The 21,688-nt window shown below is 55.8% G+C and overlaps 2 protein-coding genes across 5 annotated transcripts in view; both read right to left on the reverse strand.

Moving 5' to 3' along the window:
• The window catches only part of ZBTB44 (zinc finger and BTB domain containing 44), a 36,188-nt gene extending 35,379 nt beyond the window's left edge, over window positions 1-809 (reverse strand). For 3 of the 4 annotated variants that reach the window (XM_062013949.1, XM_062013948.1, XM_062013947.1), the window contains exon 1: window positions 564-809. The gene's annotated coding sequence lies outside the window, so the exon portion shown is untranslated. The remainder of the gene's footprint in view (window positions 1-563) is intronic. The other variant, XM_062013950.1, reaches the window with a different exon arrangement.
• Window positions 810-2,978: 2,169 nt separating this feature from the next.
• On the reverse strand, window positions 2,979-19,653 carry ADAMTS8 (ADAM metallopeptidase with thrombospondin type 1 motif 8). The gene is made up of 9 exons (XM_062014108.1): window positions 18,706-19,653; window positions 11,157-11,396; window positions 10,784-10,916; window positions 10,145-10,312; window positions 9,232-9,530; window positions 8,527-8,710; window positions 7,422-7,594; window positions 7,138-7,313; window positions 2,979-5,627 (listed from the first exon to the last, which is right to left on the reverse strand). Exons 1-9 carry the CDS (start codon window positions 19,471-19,473, stop codon window positions 4,895-4,897), a joined length of 2,874 nt encoding a protein of 957 aa, XP_061870092.1. The 5' UTR covers window positions 19,474-19,653; the 3' UTR covers window positions 2,979-4,894.
• Between the last annotated feature and the right edge of the window lie 2,035 nt (window positions 19,654-21,688).

A 21,688-nucleotide genomic window follows, 5' to 3' on the forward strand; every position in this document is an offset into this window, starting at 1 on the left:
TCCCGCTGGGATGCAGGAGACAGCACACCCCGCCGAAACTACAGCACGGTTTTGCGTTGTGTCCGATCAGACGAGCGCACGCTCGGGGGGCTTCAGCGGGCCCGGCGCAGCTCCCTCGGGATGCGCGCCAAAAGCACCGCCATCCCACCCCGCAATCCGGTGTGTGTGTGTGTGTGAGACTCAGCCCCCCTCCCCATCCCTGGGATCCCACCTGAGACACGGGGGGTGGGGGTGGGGGGGTGACGAGGCCCCTCGCGTGAGGGGGACGCACGTGCGCGCGCGGCGGCAAAGTGCCCGAGGCGATGCCGCCCCCACCCCGTCCCCACAAACGCAGCTCCGGGGGGACGCCGGTCGCGCCAGATCCACCCCCGCCCCCCACGGGAGACACGCGAGAAGGGGGACGGCCCCGCGGGGTGCAGCAGCCAGAGCCCTCCCCCCCGGGGTGGGCGCCCGCCTGCGCGCGCAGGGCCGCCGTCCCCCGCCTCTGAGGGGAAACCGCGCTGGCCCCAACGGCCGCCGCGCCACAGCCCGCCCCGCTCCGCCCCGCCTCGAGGCCCCGTTACCTGCTGTCGCTGAGGGGCCGGCTCGGGGGCCCGACGGTTGAGCGGGAGGCCGAGACACCCCCTCCCTCACACACACACACGCGCGCTATCTGGGGCCGCGCCGGGGCCCTGCCTGGGCCATGACGGCGGACCGGGAGGCGGCGGCGGAGGAGGAGGAGGAGGAAGAGGCCGCCGCCGCCGCCTCCCCCTCAGGCGGCGTGCGGAAGGCGGTTGTGAGGGGAAGGGCGGGGGGGGGGGGGGGGAGGGTTGCCGCGGGCGAGCCCCCCTCAGCGAGAGGTGTGCGGAAGGGGGGGTGGGGAGGGGGCGTGCGAGCGGCGGGGCCGAGCGGGGCTCGGTGAGGGGGGGGGTGGGGGAAGGGGGGCGGGCGGGCGCGCGGGGGAAGGGGAAGGGGGGGAGGGAGGGGAGGGGGCTCCCGCGCGACCGAGCTCCCGCGCGCGCCGCGCCGCGCCGCCCGGCCGGGCACTTTGTTTGTGTCCCACAATGCGCCGCGGCGGCGGGGGCGGGGCCGGGGGGGGGGTGTGTGTGAGGATGGCGGCGGCGGGAGCGGCGCATGCGCGGGGCGGCGCGGCGGGACCCAGCGCGGGGCTGCCGGGGGTCCCTGTCCCGTGGGGCCGGGCTGCTCCCGGCATCGCGTCACTCGTTCCGAAGCTCCAGCGGTCTCCTTCCCCTCACGTGAGGCTGGGAGTCAGTGCTGGCACTCCCCTACTCCCCCACCCGTGGAGCCGAAAGCCGCTGCCCTCATCAGATTTCCACTCACCGACCCTCAAATTCATCCCCCTTCTCGTCATTCGATCCGAATCTGCGCTTATTCAGCCTAAGCACTGCTGAATTGAGCGTGATTGGCACAACCGTTTCCTCCTCGGCTTCTTTCCCGTGGGGTTTTGGGTCGGTTGGGTGGTTTATCTTGTGAGTCAAATTGCAACAGTAAACGTGTAAAGGCTGCCCTCCAAAATCATGTTCATCACCAGTAAAACTATTCACAACCAGCCCCTGGAAGAAGCCACACAAAGAGGCCAAACTCCCTGCCTGGTCCTAAAAACCCTGGGACCCTGTTGCAAAACTGGGGAGAGAACCCAAACGCTACCTCCAGGGCTGGACTTTCTGCTGCTTAATTCTCCTTTCCTCTTAAATTGGCTTTATAGTTATGTATCCTGGCTGTGGGTTTTGGACAGGGGGGGGAAATAAGGTCCAAACTATCCAAATCCATGTCTGGAACACACTAATATTCCACGTGGTGTATGTGCTTGCTTCACTAAAATGAAATCCTCTAAGTAAAGCATTTACAGTGACATGCAACGTGTGGCCTGGGATACAAACACAAAATGGCACAAGGAAACACCAGCTTGACTTTCTCTTTAAAGGAATCAACTCCTTATACATAAATACCTGGAGGATAAAACCCAGCCCTGGAGTCAGTGAGAGGGCTGCAGGTATCCAGGCTGGAGCAGAGCTGAGGGATGGAATGCTTGGCTGGTACAAAATCCCTGCTGAACAAAAGAAAGAAACAAAACAAAAGCAGCCCAAAACAAGCACCCATTATTTCATTCCTTCTCCATGTTGCTCCAGCAGTGAGTTAACCTGAAGAATTTCCCTCTGACAAGATGACAGAAACACATCTCCGGGGCACCATGGCGAATATGGTGACAGAGAGCTTGCAGAAGGTTTATTCTCTTCTTCTTTAGAGGTTAAATGAAGATGGTTACACTGCTATGATTCATTAAGGGCTTTTTCCCCCCCTACCAGGTAATATCCCAACGCCTGTGGCGTTGTTTGAAACTCCAATTATTCAACTCAAACCCAATGACAGCAACAAAATGCCAAAGAAAAGTGGGGCAGGGAGGAAAAGTCAGGGCAGGCTGCTGCCTTAATGAGCAGAAACCCAGGACCAGGCTGTCATCTAAATTGAAAGTCACACCTGGTTATAAATAGGGCGGCATGTGCCCATTAAGGTAGTGCCACAGGTTAACCCTTTCCCTTGCCCTCTCCTGTGGCTGCACGTGAGCAGTCACTGCCCAGCAGCGGCATCTTCTAGCTCCATCAGCCCATTTCAGCCATCCTGCATTTCAGAGGATGACCCCCCACACCTAGACAGGCAGCAGTGAGTTCCTGCTGGCTGTGATTATTAAGCCAAGGAGCCAGCATCCCCCTCTGGTTTAGCCCTGTCCATCCTGCTAGGAAGTGGCAGAATTATCTGTGGTAGAGAAGAGGTGAGTGCTCATAAGCTGCAAAGCAGAGGCCAGTCAAAATTCCTGGGGGATCATTTTTGCTCCCTGGCTTTTGTCTGCTCTTGTCATGTCATATTTTTGGGGGTTAGCAGAACTGAATTAACCAGGGAGATTTGAAAGTATTGCTCTTGGGATGGATATTAAAAAGCAGACCCTGAGAGAAGTGCACACGGAGGCGAGTGCAAAGAGGTAAGAGGCAGGAAACCCTTTATTGAAGAGGTAAAAGGCAGAGTCACAAGGAGACTGCTTTCAAAAGTTAAAAACAAATACAAACAGAAGGCTAAAAAGTGGAAAATGACATTTCCTCCCCCTCCCCTTTAAGAAGAAAACACAAAGCTGTTGTGCTTACACAGCTCAGCTGGCAATCACACCCTGATCTGAGGGCACCAGGGAGGAGGGAGACACCGTCATCTACCCGAGTGGTTAAACGATGAGCAGACACATCCCCCCTCTCTGACTCCTTTGCAGGTTTCAGAGTGGGGATGTGGGAGCAGCATGTTAAAACACAGTCTTTTTTGTTATTGTTATTATTATTTCCTCTCTTTTTTTTACCTCTTTTTTTTGTTCTCTCCATCCAGCTACTGTACAAACCCAAACAGGAATTGATAATAAATACCTAACACAAGAGGCTCAGTATGTTGCTACAAATCCTTCACTGAAGGGAAACATATATATACACATATATATATCCTAATATATAACCTCTTTGACTTAAATCAGCATAAAGGCTACGTGTTTCTATGGGAAGATTAAGGCAGGAAGCCCACTTAACATCACCCAGACCCCACACCTCATCCCAGTGGGCCCCTTGCTCCCAGCTGGGTCCCTATACTGGAAAAGCAGCAGGATTTGCCCATGGCAGGGAGGGGTTTTTTGCATCTAGGAAAGGAGATTTTGCATCTAGGAAAGCAGTTTTTGCATCTAGGAAGCTCTGGCTAAGCAACCCATGCAGTGAATACAACAAGCTGGAAGAGACTCTCGGTGTGCACAACTCCTGTGTGATAAATACAGATGTTTTCCTTGGCACTGTCTCAAGCAGAGACATCTCTGACCCATCCTAAATGCTCGTTATGACTCTGGAGAAGGAAACACACGCTGGCCTTTCGAGTTAAAACCCTCACAGACTCAAAAGGGGAAAAAGCATATAACCCTGCAAGGCTACATGACTTTAGCATCCAGCTATTTGTTAGAGCAAGAGAGGGCTTAAATTCCTGGAGATTAATTAGCAGATGAAGAACATTGCCTGAAGGTAGGTCTGATCTACAACCCAAACAGCTCTGTATCCAAACTTTGCAGCTGGCCTTTATTTTTTTCCCTTCTTTCCTTAAAAAAGAGAAAAAAGAAGAGAGACAGGCCCTCAACACCCTCAGTCCTTAACTGCAGAGCCCTTGGTTTTAATAGGAGATGCCTATTGGAGATGAAGGCTGAAGATCTTGAGGTTTCAAAGAAATGATGGGGTTTCTGGTATGTCTTCAGGGGAGCAGCTCACTCCACAGTCCCATCCCAAACCTGCCTGGGTAGTGAGAAAAGGGTCTCACAGGAGCTTAGCTCAGGCAAAAGATAAAGCCTTCCTTGAGGCTGTTTCCTTTTGTCCTGTCATTTATTACTGGGGAGAAGAAGACCCCCAGCTCCCTGCAGCCTCCTGTCAGGGAGTGTCAGAGAGTGCTCCTGTCTCCCCTCAGCCTCCTCTTCCTCCATGCCCTCATCCCCTCCCCCCAGCACCCTTGTGCTCCAGCCCCTTCCCCAGCTCCGCTGCCCAGCTCTGGCCATGCTGCAGCCCCTCAGTGTCATGGGAGACCCAACACTGAACACAGCCCTGGAGCTGCAGCCTCCCCAGGGCCCAGCACAGAGGAAAAAGGAAGAAGTAAAGGAAAAGAAGAAGAAGGAAGGAAGGAAGGAAGGAAGGAAGGAAGGAAGGAAGGAAGGAAGGAAAAGAAGTGCCTCCTCTCCGTTTTGCCGCTGTTACTCCCCGCTCTGAGGTAGATGTCGATGGGGTGAGGATGAAGCACTGGAGAGTGGTTATTTGTCTGGCGAGCAGGCCCGTGGCACCCTCGCCATCCTGCCCTGGCACAGCCGGGGTGGCACATGCCCCGAGGCCAGGCTGGCTCAGCACTGCTGCAGCACGCAGGGGGCGGTGGCCGGCGGTGGCCCGGGCGAGCTGCACTTCTCCGGGGCGGTGACTTTCCCGGCGTAATCGATGCACGAGGCGTCACGCACCCGCACGCCCTGGCCACAGGTTTGGGAGCAGGGGGACCAGGGACCCAGGCGCCAGAGAGGGCAGGGGACATCTCCACAGGGTTTGATGTCCTCGGGTTTGAGGGCTCTGTCGCAGGTGGAGGAGGTTTGACCCTCCACATCCCGGCAGTCCACCGTCCGCCTCTGCCAGCCGGAGCCGCACGTCTTGGAGCACTCGGACCAGTCACCCAGGACCCACTGGGAGGTCAGCATCGGTTGGATGACGTTGGCAGACTTCTTCTCTTTGCCTTTCTGCTTGCTGAAAGGGACATCCTTGGGGATGAAGAAGGTGTACTTGACTTTGGGTGGGAACACCTCACTGGCGATGGTCAGCAGCTGGACGGTCAGGGCTTCTGGGAGCTGTCGGAAGCTCTGCAGCCTCTCCAGGGTTGTCATGGAGCCGCTGTATTTCAGGATGGTGCCATTAATGAAGATGTCCTGCTCCACAGCTGAGATGGCAAAGTCTCCATTCAGCAGGTACTTGCCCTCCAGGGTCCTCAGGGCCAGGTAATTGCCGTCGTGACGGACCCCGCGGTGGCTGCGCTGTTTGATGTCGATGTTGGTTGCCCCAGCGGGGATGGTGACGATGTCGTTGTAGCCGTATCTGCGTGGGCCAGAGGGACACAGTTATTTGCCTGGGCTTATTAACAGGAGAGCTGTGCAGGGGTATCGTGGCTCTGAGGCTATCCTGCTGTATAACCCTGCTGGAACCATTGCAGTTGTGCCAGGTATGTGCCCAGCTGGAAGAGTTTGATGAGTTAGGTGCAAAACAGGAGCGATGCAAGCAGATGAACAGCCTCAGTGTTACCAGCCTTGGTGGGGAATTCTCTTTACTCCCTCTCTTTTGAAATGAGTGGAAGTGTTTGGGACTAAAAGCCTGGCTCTGCCCAGTGAAGCTGCCACTGGTGATGCTGAAGGACAGCATCAGAACAGGAGGGGTGCTGCTGGATACGCACAGAGGATACACACAGGGACCAGATGTTGCTGCTAAAACCAGTTAACCCAACAGACACTTCCTGTTGTAGATGACTTGATATTAACTTGAAAACCTTTCCTAGAAGAGAACAAGCACTATGGCAGCAAAACCATCCCTATCCATGGGCAAGTGTCTCTGCCTCAATTAGTGGTAATTAATTGCTGCCCTAATAAGACGGCCCCCGGCGTGACTCGTGTTGTGGGGCCGGCAGGATCGTTTTCCACACATCCCACGGTGGATGCTGCAGCCACTAATTAGGCTTGGAGTACTTTGGAACAAAGCCCTCAAGTCAAACACTGCTTTCAGTCACCCTGACCTCCCTAACATTGATCTTAATGGGATCTCTTCTTGGCTGTGGCTACCACACTAAGCTCTCTTGAGTCAACCACAAACAATTCATAGGAGAGTGGAAGCCCCATTTCAGCTGGTTCCCTGGAAGGAAACCATTTAGGAAATCTAATTTGACTGTGTGAGTCACCTCACCACACACAATTGGATGTGCTGGGCTTTTGTTACCATCTTTTCAACAAAAGGCTGAAGTTCAGCTCTTTGCCAAAGCAACAGAGATATTGGGAGAGGGATGAGGATGCCTCAGTGTCCGTGTCCCAGGGCTGAAATTCACCTCAAAGCTCAGGGAAATGAACTATTTATACCCTGCATCAGCCCTCCAAGTACATCCCCAGCTCGCTGTGCTGGGGAGAGATGCATATTGTAAACTGGAGGCAGCAGATTTAATTGCAGTGGTGCACTGAGTCCATCACCCGTGTCAACACCAGCTATTATTTTAGGAAATGAACTGCTTGGCTTGAATAATGGTGCCCTAAGATAAACTTAGAGCAAGCTCTGGAGTCTGGGGAGGAGACCAGGCTGTTGCAAGGCTTGAAGGTGTCTGCATGGCTGCAAGCCCAGGTTAACAGCCCAGAGGGGAAGCCAAGCACTCCCAGAGTCCGTCTGCTGCACACGAGGTCTGCAGCTACGCCTGATGCTTTTGGTACAGGAAGCAAAACTGGCTTTACGTGCCCTAGGAAGAGTCCTAATATTCCTAACCTTGTACTACTGTAATAAAACCAACAGAAGAGTGATATGGGGAGTTGTTTTCCCTCCCCCCAGCCCACCTCTGCAGCCCCCTTGCCCTTACTTGGATCGGTTGAGCGAGCCGGATATTTTCCGGCAGGTCGAGCCGTTGCCGCCGCACACCCCACATTTATCCAGCTTCTTGGAGGACCCCACAATGTGATCACAGCCAGCCTTGATGCACTGCCCATGGACACAGATGGAGAGGGTCTCTGGCCCACACAGTGTCCCATCAATCACCTGGGAAAGGAGGGGGATGAGGAGGAGCAATCAGGGCATGGCTCTGTGTGGGTGATACGAGACGGGGTAAGGCGTGGGGATGGCAATTACCATCACCAGGGTTCTTACTTTGGCCTCAAAGACTTTAAATTCACTCCTCCCTCTGGCTCTGCAGAAGAGTTTGCATCTGTCTCGGGGGGACACTCCTGCATACTTGGGAACCCACTCCAGGAGGTTCCCTTCCTGATCTGTAAAGTTGTAGCTGTTGTACTTCTCACACTGCTGCTCCCGAAAGCTCTTCCCTGAAAGGAAAGTTATCGTGTGTCCCAAAAGCTGCAGGAAGCAGCCTGGAACTGCTGTCCCCCTTGGATCATAGAATCGTGGAATGGTGGGGGTGGGAAGGGCCCTGCAGAGCTCATCCAGCCCAACCTCCTGCTACAGCAGGTTCCCCTCGCTTGGGGGGCACAGGAATGTGTCCAGGTGGGTTTGGAAACCTCCCGAGAAGGAGCCTCCACACCCTCCCTGGGCAGCCTGGGCCAGGGCTCCCTCACCTCAGCACCACAGGACTTGCTCTTTGTGTTTAAGTGGAACTTTTTGTGTTCCAGCTGATGTCACTGGATGCTACAGAAACAAGTGTCACCCCATCCCCCTGACACCCACCCTTTAGGTACTTGTGTTAATGAGATTCCTCCCTTAGTCTTCTCCAGGCTGAACAGCCCCAGGTCTCGCAGCCTTTCCCCCTCACAGAGATGCTCCAGTGCCCTGAGCATCTTGGCAGCCCTGCACTGGCCTCTCTCCAGCAGTTCCCTGTCCCTCTGCAGCTGGGGAGCCCAGAACTGGACACAGGACTCACCAGGGCAGAGCAGGGGGGGAACAGAACCTCCCTCACCCTGCTGCCCACACTCTGCTGGATGCCCCCAGGCTGCCGATGGCTTCTTGCCCACGAGAGCATGTTGCTGCTCATGGGCAGTTTATTATCACTCAGCACTGCCAGGTCCCTCTCCTGGAGCTGCTCTCCAGCAGGTCACCCCCAGCCTGTCCTGCTGCAGGATTGTTCCTCCCCAGTGCAGGACTCTGCCCTTGCCCTGGTTGAACCTCAGCAGGCCATTGCCCTCCCCCCAGAAATGACTGTTTCAGGAGGAGCAGAGCAATGCATGGTGAGGGCTCTGGGAGGTGAGGGTGCCTGTGGGAGCTGCATTGCCCAGGGAGGGGTGCTTGGCAGCGCCGTGCTTACCGTGGGGCGGGCACTCCTCGGTGTGGCAGGACTGGTACTTGGCACGCTGCCCCTCGCAGTACCCACCGCCGTGCTGGGGCTTGGGGCTGTCACAGAGGCGGTAGGAGAACTGCACACCACCTCCACAGCTCCTGGAGCACGAGCCCCAGGGGCTCCACGGGCCCCAGCCACCGTTCACTGCCACCTGCAAGAGGCCATCAGAAGCTGATAGTTACACCCCCAAACCTTCCCATCCCCAACTGCTCCATCCCAGAGCAGCCAAAGGTCTGGAGTGATGCTGAAATCTCCCCCCAGTTCCTCTCCCTGTGTCACCAGATGGGGCCCTGATCCAGCAAAGCACTTGAGCACAAGCTTCATGTCAAGTTATTGCTGACTTCCACCAGTCTGCTCACGTGCTTAAAGTTAAGCTTGGGTTTAAGTACTTTGCTGACTGACTCAGAAATCGCTGCAGTTTCCCCCAGCAGGGCAAAGAAGTGATGATTTAGGTGCAGAACTGCAGCTGATTCAGGCCAGACCGTGCCTTGGTGAAAGGTGTCTCAGCATTTATCTGCAAGCTGGGCTTGCCAGTATTAAAGATTAATGAAAGAGATACCCAGAAAATAAAAGAGGCAAATCCAAAGCTAGTCCAGGAGATGGCAGGACAGGCAGCAGAGGTTTGGGAATCCCAAAGGGTCCCATTGGTCCCCAATCCAAGCCATTACTTACCTGGGGCTTCAGGGCATCCTGTGGCATGCAGTGGCCATCCCAGCACAGCCCGTGGCCTTTGCAGGGGGTCCCGTCAGCCCAAGGCAAGCTGCCGTTCTTGGTGTGGCAGAGGGGCTCCCCACTGCCTGTCCTGCACCAGAGCTGGGCACAGATATCCTCCTCTGTGGTGTTGGGGCAGTGCTGGAAGTCCTTGCCAAAGATCTGCTGGCATTGCTGGTCCAGGCTGTACAGGGCTCCTCGTCCGGGCAGCTCGGCGGGCAGGGACAGGGGGGCAGCGGGGGCATCGAGCAAGCAGTCACCTGGGCGAGGCAGAGAGACACCAGGGCTTGACACCATGGGCTCCACCAAGCAGGGCACCCCAGACCTGACCCACCCTTCACAGAGTCATTGAATCACTGCAGTGGGAAAAGCCCTTGAAGCTGCTGCAGTCCCAGCCCTCCCCTCACCCTGCCCAGCCCAGCACTGCCCCATGGCCTCAGCACCTCAGCTGCACGGCTTTGGGATCCCTCCAGGGCTGGGCACTGCCCCAGCTCCCTGGGCAGCCTGGCACAGGGGCTGACACCCCTCTCAGGGAAACAGTTCCCCAGCTCAGTGCCCGGCTCTGGCCACGCTGCAGCCCCTCAGTGTCGCTGTGGCAGTGAGTGAGGGGCCCAGCACTGACACAGCCCTGGAGCTGCAGCCTCCCCAGGGCCCAGCACAGGGGACAATCCCTGCCCTGCTCCTGCTGCCACCCCACTGCTGAGCCCAGCCAGGCTGCCCTTGGCCTTCTTGCCCCCCTGGGCACGCTGCTGGCTCCTGTTCAGCCACTGTCAAATAACACCCCCAGATCTCTTCACCCTACACACCCCTTCAGGTGTAAAGAAACCCCCAAGCAATTCAGGATAAAGCTGTCTTGAGTGATGAGGCTCCTTACCATGACCTCCATCCAGAAACTCAGTGAGGTACATGGCACTGCAAGGAGACCAGGGCTGGCTCTTGTTCAGGTGGATGAAGAGAGGGGCCATCATATGGTGCTTTCCGAGGGGCCCAAAGAGCCGTTCACAGGTCTTGGAGTCATCGTGGGGCATGCTGAGCACGTGGCCTGGGGAGCAGAGCACCTTGATGAGCTGCAGCCTCCCAGCCCTGGCCCTGCTCTGCTGCACGTGGGAGCATCTATGAGGTACCAAGCAGCACCTATGGCTGCAAAAACTATTTGCTTTGAGAAATCAGAAGCAAATAACAGAACACACTCACCCACCTCAATGTCTTGTAGTGAGGGGCTCAAAATGGAACGGAGTGCCAAAAGGGGAGAAGAGCTTGGTCCCACCCTATGCCTTAGCTCATCACATCAGGCAAATGCACTGATTTACAGCAGCTCAAGCACTTCTAAGTGCCTTTGCTGGTGCAAAGCAGCTTGTGCCAGAAGCTCCTCAGTGCTGCCTGAGGCTTGGCATGTGATACCAAGCTGGGGGATGTTGGTGCTGGGCTGTGTTACATCTGCCTCCCAACAGCAGAGCTGCCCACAGAGGGCTGAAGAAGCAGACTCCCCCTCTCTGGGGAAGGGATGGCTTACCCAGTTCGTGGGCCAGGGTGTAGGCTGCCTGCAGCCCCTCGTCCTCGATCACCGAGCAGCTTTTGTTGCGGTCGCACATGGTGCCGATATCTGCCACTCCCAGCGTGTCGCAGCTTTGGTGCCCACAGAAATCCTGTTTGGGAGCAGAGCCCAGGGGGGTTAAAGCAGACTGAAATGGTCCCACCTTCAGAAGCCCTGACATCTCTGGGCCAACCCACTGGTGCTCTGCACCCTAAATGCAAGCACTGCTTCCACTGCTTTGCTGCAAAGTCCATTCTTTGCGCGACGAGGGGATCCCTCCTCTCTGCCCAAGGACACCTTGACTCATTTCCTCTCTTCCCAGACCAGAGCATCCCCAGGAGCCCCTTCAGACCTGTCTGGTCAGCAGGATGGCAGTGTCGTAGTGCTCCGGGTGCCTGTCGCTGGGGGGGTTGAACTTTTGCTGCCAGCTACAGAAGTTGCGCAGGGTGAGCCCGCCGTTGTCCGACACCTCCGGGCCCTCGGCCGCCTCGTCCACCACCAGCACTTTCACCACCACCAGGCTGATGGAGTTCTTCAGGCTGGGGTGCTTGTAGATGTGAGCTGCCATGGACATCAGGGTCAGGACGTGGTTCTGTGGGGAAAGAGAGAGGCAGGCAGGGTAAAACCTTTGCTGCAGAGCTCTGGGTTTGGTTTTTGTTAGGAGAGGAGGAATCCACCTCGTTTTTGAAGCCTGCCACATCCAGACTGCCTCAGCCACCTGGATGGATGGGCTAAGTGCTGCCTTCTCACAGGATCATAGAATCATGGAATGGTGGGGGTTGGAAGTGCCCTGCAGAGCTCATCCAGCCCAAGCCCCTGCTACAGCAGGTTCCCCTGGCTCAGGGGACACAGCAACGTGTCCAGGTGGGGTTGGAAACCTCCATGGAAGGAGCCTCCACACCCTCCTGGGCAGCCTGGGCCAGGGCTCCCTCACCTCAATGCCAAAGGAGCTTCTTCTTGTGTTTAAGGGCAACTTTTTGTGTTCCAGCTGATGTCCATTATCCCTTGTCCTGTTGCTGGACACTACAGAAAGAAGTGTCACCCCATCCTCCTGACACCCACCCTTTATGTTGATGAGGTCCCCCCTCAGTCTTCTCCAGGCTGAGCAGCCCCAGGTCCTGCAGCTTTTCCTCACCAGAGAGCTGTTCCATCCTCTCAGCATCTTGGTAGCCCTGTGCTGGCCTCTCTTCAGCAGTTCCCTGTCTCTCTAGAGCTGGGGAGCCCAGAGCTGGACACAGGACTCCAGAAGAGGCCTCAGCAGGGCAGAGGGAGAGGAGAATCTCCCTTGACCTGCTGCCCACACTCTTCTGGGCATGATGCTTTACACCTTGTGCCAGTGGGAAGGACGGGCAGGGCAACCCCTGCACCCCCTTCTCCAGCCACTGCATCTCACCTGCCATGAACCCTGTGCACCCAGAAACCCTTTGAGAACACCTCATTAGCCTGGGTGAGTGCTCCTGCATATTCCCAAAGCATTAACCCTGGCTGCCTCGGGGCAGGAATCACCTCACTGCTGCAAAACCCGGTGTCAAACCCCCACCCCGTGCTGGTTGGCAGGGTCTGAACCCAACATCCTCGGCAACAAACCAGGCCTAAAGTCTTTTCTGATGGATGAGCCTTTGTCCAGTAGCATCCCCTGGCTCAGGGGAAGGGGGGGTGTGGGGACACAAGCAGAGATGACTTAATATGTCAAACGCGCCGGCGATGTTTAGGCTGATGTAAACATCTTATCGGAGCATCGACATTCCTCTCCTGCTTGGCACCAGCTCCAGGCCCAGCAGTCAGGACAAAAAAATGCAGCTATTACACAACTGTAGGATTGGGAAAGAGAAAGTGGCTTCTCTCCTCCCCAGACAGATTCCACCCCAGGGTCCCCCTTCAGCGCCGCTACCTAATGAAACTGGAAGGGCTCGGTGCAAACCCTCCGTTGACTCCAAAGACACGTTTCCTGAGTGGGGTTGGCAATGTGTGCTCATCCATCGTGGTGATTAGTGAATGAGGGAGCTGTTTAGCCCTTTCCCCTAACAGCAATGGCATATTTGAGCTCTCTCTGAGCCAGACACACTCGCCCAGGGCAGCTGTGGCTATTTGAAATGATTCTGCCACATTTTCTCCCGTCGCTGGCAGCTCCATGTAAACAGATGTTTTGCTTCAGCGGGATGTATCCCAAGCCGTCCCCAGCTCATTATCCAAGGGCAGGCCCTAGCAAGGATGATGGGAGCACTGCATAGCCTGGTTTATTTAGACTGGCCAGATCTCCATGATGTGACTCACATCCCAGCGTGAAGCATGCAACAAATGTCACAGGGAAGTCACCGCCAAGGCAAGAAACCCCGGCGAGATCCCCACCAGCGGTTGCTCCAGGGGACCAAGAAGGAATTTGTTTACCCCAAATCCATTGGGAATCTTCTGACAAAAAAAGGTCACAAAGCTTTCCTCAGTTTACATGTGTGAAGACCTAGAAGGATGCTCCAAGCTGGAGCTGCACATCATGGGATCATTCATCCTTTCCAAGGGAGCAAATCCTGCCCTGCTCTTTCCTAACCCATTACAGGCTTCTTTCCATCCTGGTGGTGGTTATCTGTGAGCTCTCAGTTCCTACTGCAAATCCCCTGAGACACTTGACCCCTTGCATCCTCGGGGTTACATCTTAGCCAAGAAACTTGGCAGCAGGAACAGAGAGACTTGGAAAAGCTCCATCTGCCTTCCCTTCACCTGGAAAGCGAAGATGGAAGGAAAGCCAAAGTGATGGAAGGAAACGAGAGATGGAAGGAAAGGGAAGATGATGGAAGGAAAGGGAAGATGATGGAAGGAAAGCAAACTGAACAAAAGGCTATTTAGTGCAGATTAAAAGGTCAAATTCACTTGTTCCACCATCTGGTGTCTATTTATACCCATTCCTGGACCGTGCAGGAGGTGGTTGGGTTTAGAACGGACCCTGACTGCTCTGGGGAGAGCAGCAATCCACCTGCACCGCCTTGGCTTGGAGCTTTGGAGCTGAGGCCAAAAGCAAATGAGAGGATCCCCAGGGCGCAGGAGAGGCTGACTGAGCGCTTTTGGCCAACAACTGGCTGCAGACGAGTTGAATCCCGCTCGTCCCATCCTCCCTGTGCCTCTGCAAACAAGCTCTGGCTTGCTGAGCCACCCAGGAGGGAACATTGCCTTCTTGGAGGTTTCCTCCCCAGCAGCGAGGCTGAGGATGTGGGTATCACACGAGGCAGCCGTGGGGTTAGCTTTGGTGAGCCCAGAGGTGCAAACAGACTGGTTTCTGTGCATCCCCTGCCATTTCCAACCAGCATCCTGGGAGATCTCGGCAGGATTTCTGTCTAATTGGTAAATACAGCTGGAAAGATCAGCTCTTTAACTGCTCTGGGGGGAGAGGACACCAGCCCAAGCCTGAGAGGATCACCTGAACATCCCTTCTCTACCCCATGCTCTGCTTTTACAGCCAGACATGAACATCATAGCTCAGCCACCCCAACCCCTTCTTTCAATGGCAGCAATCCTTAGCTCCCTCTGATCTCAAGAGAAATCAAGTTCCATCCATTTCCCCCTCAAAATGAGGGGAGATGCCTTTGATCTGCCAGAGCTGTGTTACAGCAGCTCCAACCTCCCTCTTTGCCACGGCATCGCTGCTTCTGGGAGAGCCCTATGCCAGCCACACACTGGCACTGCCAGACAGCAAGTGCAGAGGGTCAGCAGTGGAGGAAAAACACCCCAAACCGATCCAAATCAGAGCATGTGGAACTGAAGTGGTTGTTTTCAACCTGACAACATTGAAGGATTTCACTTTCTGGTACCAACTGTTGCAAAACCTCTGCTTACATTCCCCTTCATGGGAACCACTGGGAAGCTGACAGATCCTCCAACTGTTTTGGTTGGGTCTGTTTGGAAATGACTGTTATTATTTTGGGGGTGGGGGGTGTGTGTGTGTGTAGGGGGAGAAGCTGCTCTTGCCCAGACATCAACAGTTCCTGTGGTATGCACATAATGATCTAATACGTCCGGATCCACCCAGTGCAGGGAGGATGGCAGGGAGCACCCGTCCCACACCCTGCCACCACTCTCCTCCCCCTGCAGAGAAATCCTCACCACCACCTGGGGCTTTAGGCTTTGGCTTGTTTGTTCACAGGGTCTTTGGGCTTGGTGTGGTTTCCCCCTCCTTGCCCCCCCACCCCTCTCTTTCTCCCTAGAAGCCAGGAAAGAGAAGAAACGCTGAGATGGGAGGAGGGAAACAAGGGGTCCTGTGTGAGGGCTGCCTGGCTTTGAAAAAACAACTGCTAAAAACATATCCCAGGCTGTGTCTGTCCCCTGAAGCGATGTCTGCGTGCTGGTGTGACTGGGATGCCCACAGAGGCTGGTGGCTGCCTTGCCAGCCTCATCCTGTGGTTCCAAGCCTGGGCCAAGAATTCCCTTCCAAAAATGTGAGTGGCAGCCAAGGGAAATGGGGGGGACGAGCCAGAGGCGACAGGGACCAGAGTCCTGGTTGTCCCTCCTGCTTCCCCAGCTCCCTGCCCCATCCCTTTTCTGTTTGCCACGTGATTTTTGCCCCCCTCCTCTTCCCCTCTTTGCTGGAGATTTGGGGCTGGCTTGCAATTCCACCTTTTTCAAGGCAGGGGAAACTGAGGCACGCTCAGGGCTGCCACCAGCACCACCTCCCTGCAGGAAGGGATGACCACGAAACAAAAGTGCCATGCTGAGAGCATCCCGGGACAGTTTGCAATCGTTCCTGGCTGCCTCAGTGGGAACTGGCTCCCTTCACGCTGTGCCTTTCATACCGAAAGCCCTTGATAATCCGCAGTGGCCGGTGCCAGCACTTTCAGGACTGAAAAGCAGCAGCTGTTGAACGTTCCGGGGTGATGCAAGGAAGCGAGTGCATTGGCCAGGGGGAATAGTCGAGGAGGCTGCCTGCTCCTCTGAGCCCTCCCACCAAAGAGGATGCAGGCTCAGGGTCACACCCAGGGGGGAACAAATCCCAGGGGGAAAGAACCAGCAACGGTAGGGACTGGCAGCAGCAGAGCTGTTTCCCCTTTGCTTTGCAAAGATCCCCTTTAATCCCACCCTGGTTGCCTTTGGGATGGGCACAGGAGGGGCCTAAGCTCCTTTTGTCAAAAGATTATTATGTGAACTCACCAGCTCAAGCTGCAAAATACCCTGAAGTGAGCCTAGGAACTGGACAGGAGGGGATCTGAGGCTCTAAGGTGCCTTTGGCTTTACCTCCAAGGTCACTTTGATGCTGAATTTGGGTGTGGGAGAGCAGGCAGCAGGACCCCAGCAGTGCCCTGTGCTCGTGCACTCTGGTTTTAGAGGCAAAAGAGATTGCAACAGCACTCCTAAAACCTCTTAAATCTGCCTGGAAAAAGCCCAGAAGTCAGAGGAGGAATCCCAGCTGAATCAGCCCGATCTGCTTGTGCACTGGTGCTCAGTCATTACCAGCTCTTGGAGTCAGGGACCACAGATTCCTCACTTGCAAGAGCAAGGGAAACAGAAAAGAGGCTCGTAGCCATCGTGCTTGGAGAAGAAAACCTGGAAATGTGTCTCATCTGCACCCAAGAGACTGGAGAAATCCCACCACAGGAATCCAAACCCGCTGCCAACTGGCTGGGGAAGCTGTGGCCAGTTTTCATAACCGCCTGGTGCTTTAGGTGTCTCAGCAAACAGCCCCTGAGCATCTCTGCAAGTGCAGCCTGTGCTGCAGGTGCTCAGCCCAAACACCCTTTTCCTTTGCATGCCACAGGGATTAGCCTCTACACCCTGCCTCAGTTTCCCTGCCTCTGCTACTGCAGCTCACCAGCATGGGTTGGTTTTAAAAGCATTTCCCCTGTGGGGAAAACATGCAATGGATAACTTGAGTGTCCAGCCTGGAGCCTCACACCCACCCCTATCTATAAGGGGACTCCTCATCACTGCAGGGCTCATCCTGCCAAGTCTTCCACGACTTGCTGAGCACTGCTGTTAATTCCTCTCACCAAATACCCCATCTCCTGCAGGCATCAAGCCACATGAATCATTAACCCCCCCCCCAAACCTCACCTCATCATTCCCTCCTGGTTTTACATGGGGTATTGATGGAGGTAGAATTAAGCTCTTGTTATCTGAATTAACAGCTCAGCTATAAGGCTTGGATTGATTAGAAATAAATCATTAATAGCACTTTCCTGACAACAGCAGGACATTGATTACAACTTGCAAAGCTTGAACACATCTTCTACTTGAACTGTTACAGCTCATGCAAGAAAATAACCGTGAACACAAACAATGCTCCTGACCTTTCATAAATATTTGGTAATTAAAGTGTGGTTACGGGAAGAAAATCCACTACACAGACGTGATTTCTTCTGACTCAACCTCTCTGCTCCCTGTGCACCTCTTAGTCAGCTCTCTGAGATCTCAACAGCAAGCCAGCACTTTGTAGGTATTTAGGGAGAAGGGAGGTGGCTCTTTGGTCTCCTGAGTTAGCAGGAACTGGGCTTCTCCCTGTAGTTTTGGTGCTGAGAACAAAAGACCCACAAACCCAGCAGGTGGTTTGTAGGGTATTTTTTTTTACTGATTGAAGTTTTCTCCCAAATACTTCATCATATTATTGCCCCATTCATCCCAAATGAGATCTTTAAAAGCTTCCTTCCCATCGAGAGGTGATGCAGAGGAGATGATGCCAAGATGGGAGATAAACTAACTGGGAACTCTCTGTTAATTAAGGGGTCACAGATCCACCAGGCACCATCAGCCACCCCAGGGCTGCCCCAGCCAAACCAGGGCAGGGTACCAGCCTTTCAGCCCCTCACTTGTGAACACCAGAAGATGAAATCCACTTTTCCCCCATCCTCTTGGGGAAAGTGAGCTCTGAGGAGGTTGTCTCCAAGTCGCTCCTTGACCCTCTGCTATCTGTTCCTGCCAGCCTGGCTCAGTGGCACGCAGGCAAAACCGAGCAAAGGGCAAAACCTGAGTGATGCTGAGCAGCTGAAATCAGCTGGAGCTCCAAGGTTTAGCATTTCTCAGGGTCTGGAATGAAAACTTTGCTTTCTTAGGAGTGAAGAAGCTGCATGAAGCCTCTAGGGAAAGGAGAAAGCAGGCACAAATGGCAAAGCCAGGCTGCCAAAATGCAGCCCCTCATCTCAGCTGCCAGATTGGGCTCCAGCTTCAAGGAGTCCTCTAACAGCTCTATACCCAAACAATCCACCACAGAGGGTGGGCAGCTTCAGTGCCTGCTTACCCCTTGTGAAAACCCGACCAGGCAAAGCTGAATTGGGAGCCAAACAACTGCAGGGAGCACGATGCTGGAGAGCTGGCTTTGAAAGAGGTGAAAAACAACCCAAGTGATCAGACAACAGCCTTGGAGAGGGCAGCGAGAGGCAAAGAGGGCAGGATCTCTGCTCCCAGGGCACGGGCTCTGCAGCCAGAGTGGGTGAAGCAGGGAGAGCATTTCTGGCCGTGGTGTTTGGAGGAAAAGGGCTGTTGGTGCATCTGCAGAGCTGCTGACAGGTGGCTCAGGAGCAGCCCTGCACATTACTCAGCCCCTGGTTTATTTACTATTTGGCCCCAGCTCCCAGCTGAAAGGGAGTTCAGCCCTTTTCAGCACAGCTCCTTCCCTGCAGCAAGAGAGGCACGATTCTCAGATCCTATCATTAACCCCCTCTGTCCCTCATCTTTGGGGACATCACAGTACAGCAGACACAGGCTCTCCAAAGCCCACCACCCCATCCCCAGCTCTCTACTTGCTCACCCCAAGTGGTCCCTGGCATCCCTGGGTGGGTGGGCAGGGAGGGGGCTGCCGGATGAAGCAGCAAGCTGGGGGAGCAGGGACGGGACGGGAAGGGATGGAGAGGTGAAGATGAGAGGAGGCGGAGAGACAGCGGGGATGAAGCCAGCAGGGATGCAGGGGACACATCGCCATCCCTTACCTCCACGTCCTCCCCGTAGAAGCGCACCATGGACGCATCGGCCACCAGCAGCGTCTCCACGTAGCGCGCCTGCGACACGAAGCGCTTCCCCCGGCGGAGCGGCTGCCCGGGAGCTCGGACGGAGCCCGGCGGGGCGGCGGGAGCTCGGAACCAGCCCGGCGGGGCGGCGGGAGCTCGGACGGAGCCCGGCGGGGCGGCGGGAGCTCGGACGGAGCCCGGCGGGGCGGCGGGAGCTCGGAACCAGCCCGGCGGGGCGGCGGGAGCTCGGACGGAGCCCGGCGGGGCGGCGGGAGCTCGGAACCAGCCCGGCGGGGCGGCGCGGCGCTGGAGGCGGTGCGGGCGTCTCCAGGGCGGTCCGGCCGAGGGATGATGCCCGAGAGGCTGCAGCTCGTAAGCCGCTCCGTCGAGGAGGAAAGCGGCTCGGAGACCTCCGCCGCAGCGGTTGAGGACGGCGGGGGCGTCGGGGTTTCCCTCGACGGCTCCCGCGTAAAAGCAGTCCCGGCGAGGCGCGCTCCGTCCCGGCCACCGCCGACCTCCCAGACATTGGAGGCGGAGAACGGGGGAGAGGAAAGCGGCGTCGGGGCGGAGGCGGAGGACGAAGGCTCGCCCGAAAGCCGCGAGGCGCAGGGCCAGCTGCCCCGGGGGCGCGGGCAGGCGGGAGGGCAGCAGCGGCTGAGCGTCCCGCGGCGCGGGCGGCAGAGCCCACGCGTGGCACAGCAGCAGCAGGTGGAGCGGAGCCCGGCCCCGCAGCAGCTCCCGCCGCCCCATGGCCGGACCCTCGGCTCCCCCGCAGCCTCCGAGCCCGGCTGCGGAGCGGCGCCGTATTTATACTTTCTCCCCCCGGCTTTTGACATAAGAGGTTTATTTTTGATCTCTCGCTGTTCCCCACTCCCCTCCCCTGCCAGCCGGAGCCTGGGGGAGGAGGAGAAGTGAAAGAAGGGAAAAAAAAAAAAGAGAGAGAAAAAAAAAAACCCACCCCACACTAAAAGAGAAAAAAAACACCCCACAACCAACCCACTTTTGGATGCGATTTGAGGCCAATCAGGCGCCGGGAGCCCCGCCTGCCTCCAAGTGTCAACTCCAGCCTGTTACTCTCCCAGCATTAACCCCTTCAGCCCAGCCTCTGCCCGCCCGCCCGGGCCTGATCCTGCCCAGGAGGGCAGCGGAGGGTCTCGGGGAAAGAGTCTTGCCTCAGTCCCCCTCTTCTAATCCCTAGGGTGATTCCTCTCCCATTTCCCCCAGCATCCCTTCTCTGCAGCTGGAGAGCATCTCCTCTGAGGCTGCAAGGCAGAAGGTGCCTGCGGAGGTTCCCATGCTCCTTCTCTTAGCCAGGGACAGAGAGTGCTTTGGGCCCCCGGGGCAGCTCTGACAGTGACACAGACAAAGAGGTTTCCATGCCCTCAACCAACAGCTGGGTCCACATGAGCTTTCCTCCAGCTGGAATAAAGCAATGGGCTAAACCAGGCTTGTAGAAAAATGCCTAGGAGAGTGAAACAATGCAGCTCCTCCTGTCACTTTTTGTGTGTGGGGGGAGATGGGGGGTGTTGTGTGACCATTTAAAACTCACATCTCCTCCCTTTCAGACTGAGTTTCTGTTCCCATCCACATTCCCTCTCAGTGAGTGAAAAAGCCTGCAGAGGTTTGAAATGTCTTATTCTGTGAAACCGGGTCATGTGCTGGGTGGTAGCAAACCTGAGGAGCTGGGCAGAAACACACTGTCCCTGGCTGGGAACCCGCTCAGCACCAGGGAACAACCAGCTGTAATGGAGAAAGGGAAATCACTCCTGCTCTGTTACTCCTTCTTTCCTCTCAAAGCCTCCTTCCCCATTAGTTCATCAGATTCCTGGCCTCTGGAGCACCCCTTGTGCAGCACTGAGATGTGTTTGCCACAGGCTGGGGGTGGTGGGTCCTATCTTGTTCCATACCCTGCTCTTCTAAACCTTTTTTATAGGGATTAGCACATGATTGTGCTCCTTTAACCTTGCTGTGGATGCAAAGACCAGCCCCCTCTGCACTGTGGCTGTGGGGGTTTTTTCCCCTTTAGCCTAATCTAAACAGACACAAAAGGGTAAAACAGCACTTGGCACCTCGAGGTTTGGGGGAAACTGGCTGAGCAAGGGGGCACGGGGTTAAAGGCTGCTCTGCCTTTACTCCAGGATGTATTTACATCTGCCTCTCTATTATTATCTCCACTTAAAAGCCACATCCCTACCTATATAGTAAACACAGCCCTGGCTCTAAATAGCAGTGCTGCCCTGAGGCTGAGGCTCTGGTTACTTCTTTTTAAAGTGTGAGGTTTGCTGCCATAGGAGGGGGGGAGTTGTGATTACAATGCCAGGCCTGCTGTAGCTGAGGCTGGGCCATCTCTCCAGGGCTGTGTATCAAATGCACTCCCCTGACAGCCTCAGCTGCCCCCTCCTCTCCTGGCAGGGAGCTCAGCCTGCAGCTGGAGCAGCTCCTTCAGAGTGGCCAGGGTGGGTTTTCCTCTCTCTGCAGCTTTGTTCAGCTGAGGAGAAAAAACAGTTCGCATGTTAAAATCAGAAGGAAAGTGTAGGAGCAGCACTTAGAAGCCAAAAGTGAGCATTGATTCTGCCTCCTCCAAGCCCAAACCCCACTGAAGCCGCCTGCATGGGCATCTCCCAGGGTTGCTGTGAGAAGGGGGGCAAAGAGGTGATGGCCCTGCTCTGAACGAGGACAGGTAGGGCTGCAGGCACCACGGGGGCACATCTCTCCTGACAGGATGCAATTGATTCCTGTCTTTCTCCTTTCTGGGAGCTGCACCTTTGATCTGAGAGGACTTGCATTTGCATGTTTGCTCGGAGGCACCGCTGGTTTCCATTAGCAGCTCAGCTCTGCAAACGGTAGCTGGAATCACTTGTAGCCAACAAGAGGCTCGTTATGAAGCCTCTACAAAGAGCAAGGCTGGGAGACAGCAAACCCTCAGCTGGCTGCCCCTCTGCATCTCCCCCCAGCAGAGCATGAA

The sequence above is a fragment of the Colius striatus genome, chromosome 23, assembly GCF_028858725.1.
Source record: "Colius striatus isolate bColStr4 chromosome 23, bColStr4.1.hap1, whole genome shotgun sequence".
Taxonomy (NCBI): Eukaryota; Metazoa; Chordata; class Aves; order Coliiformes; family Coliidae; genus Colius; species Colius striatus.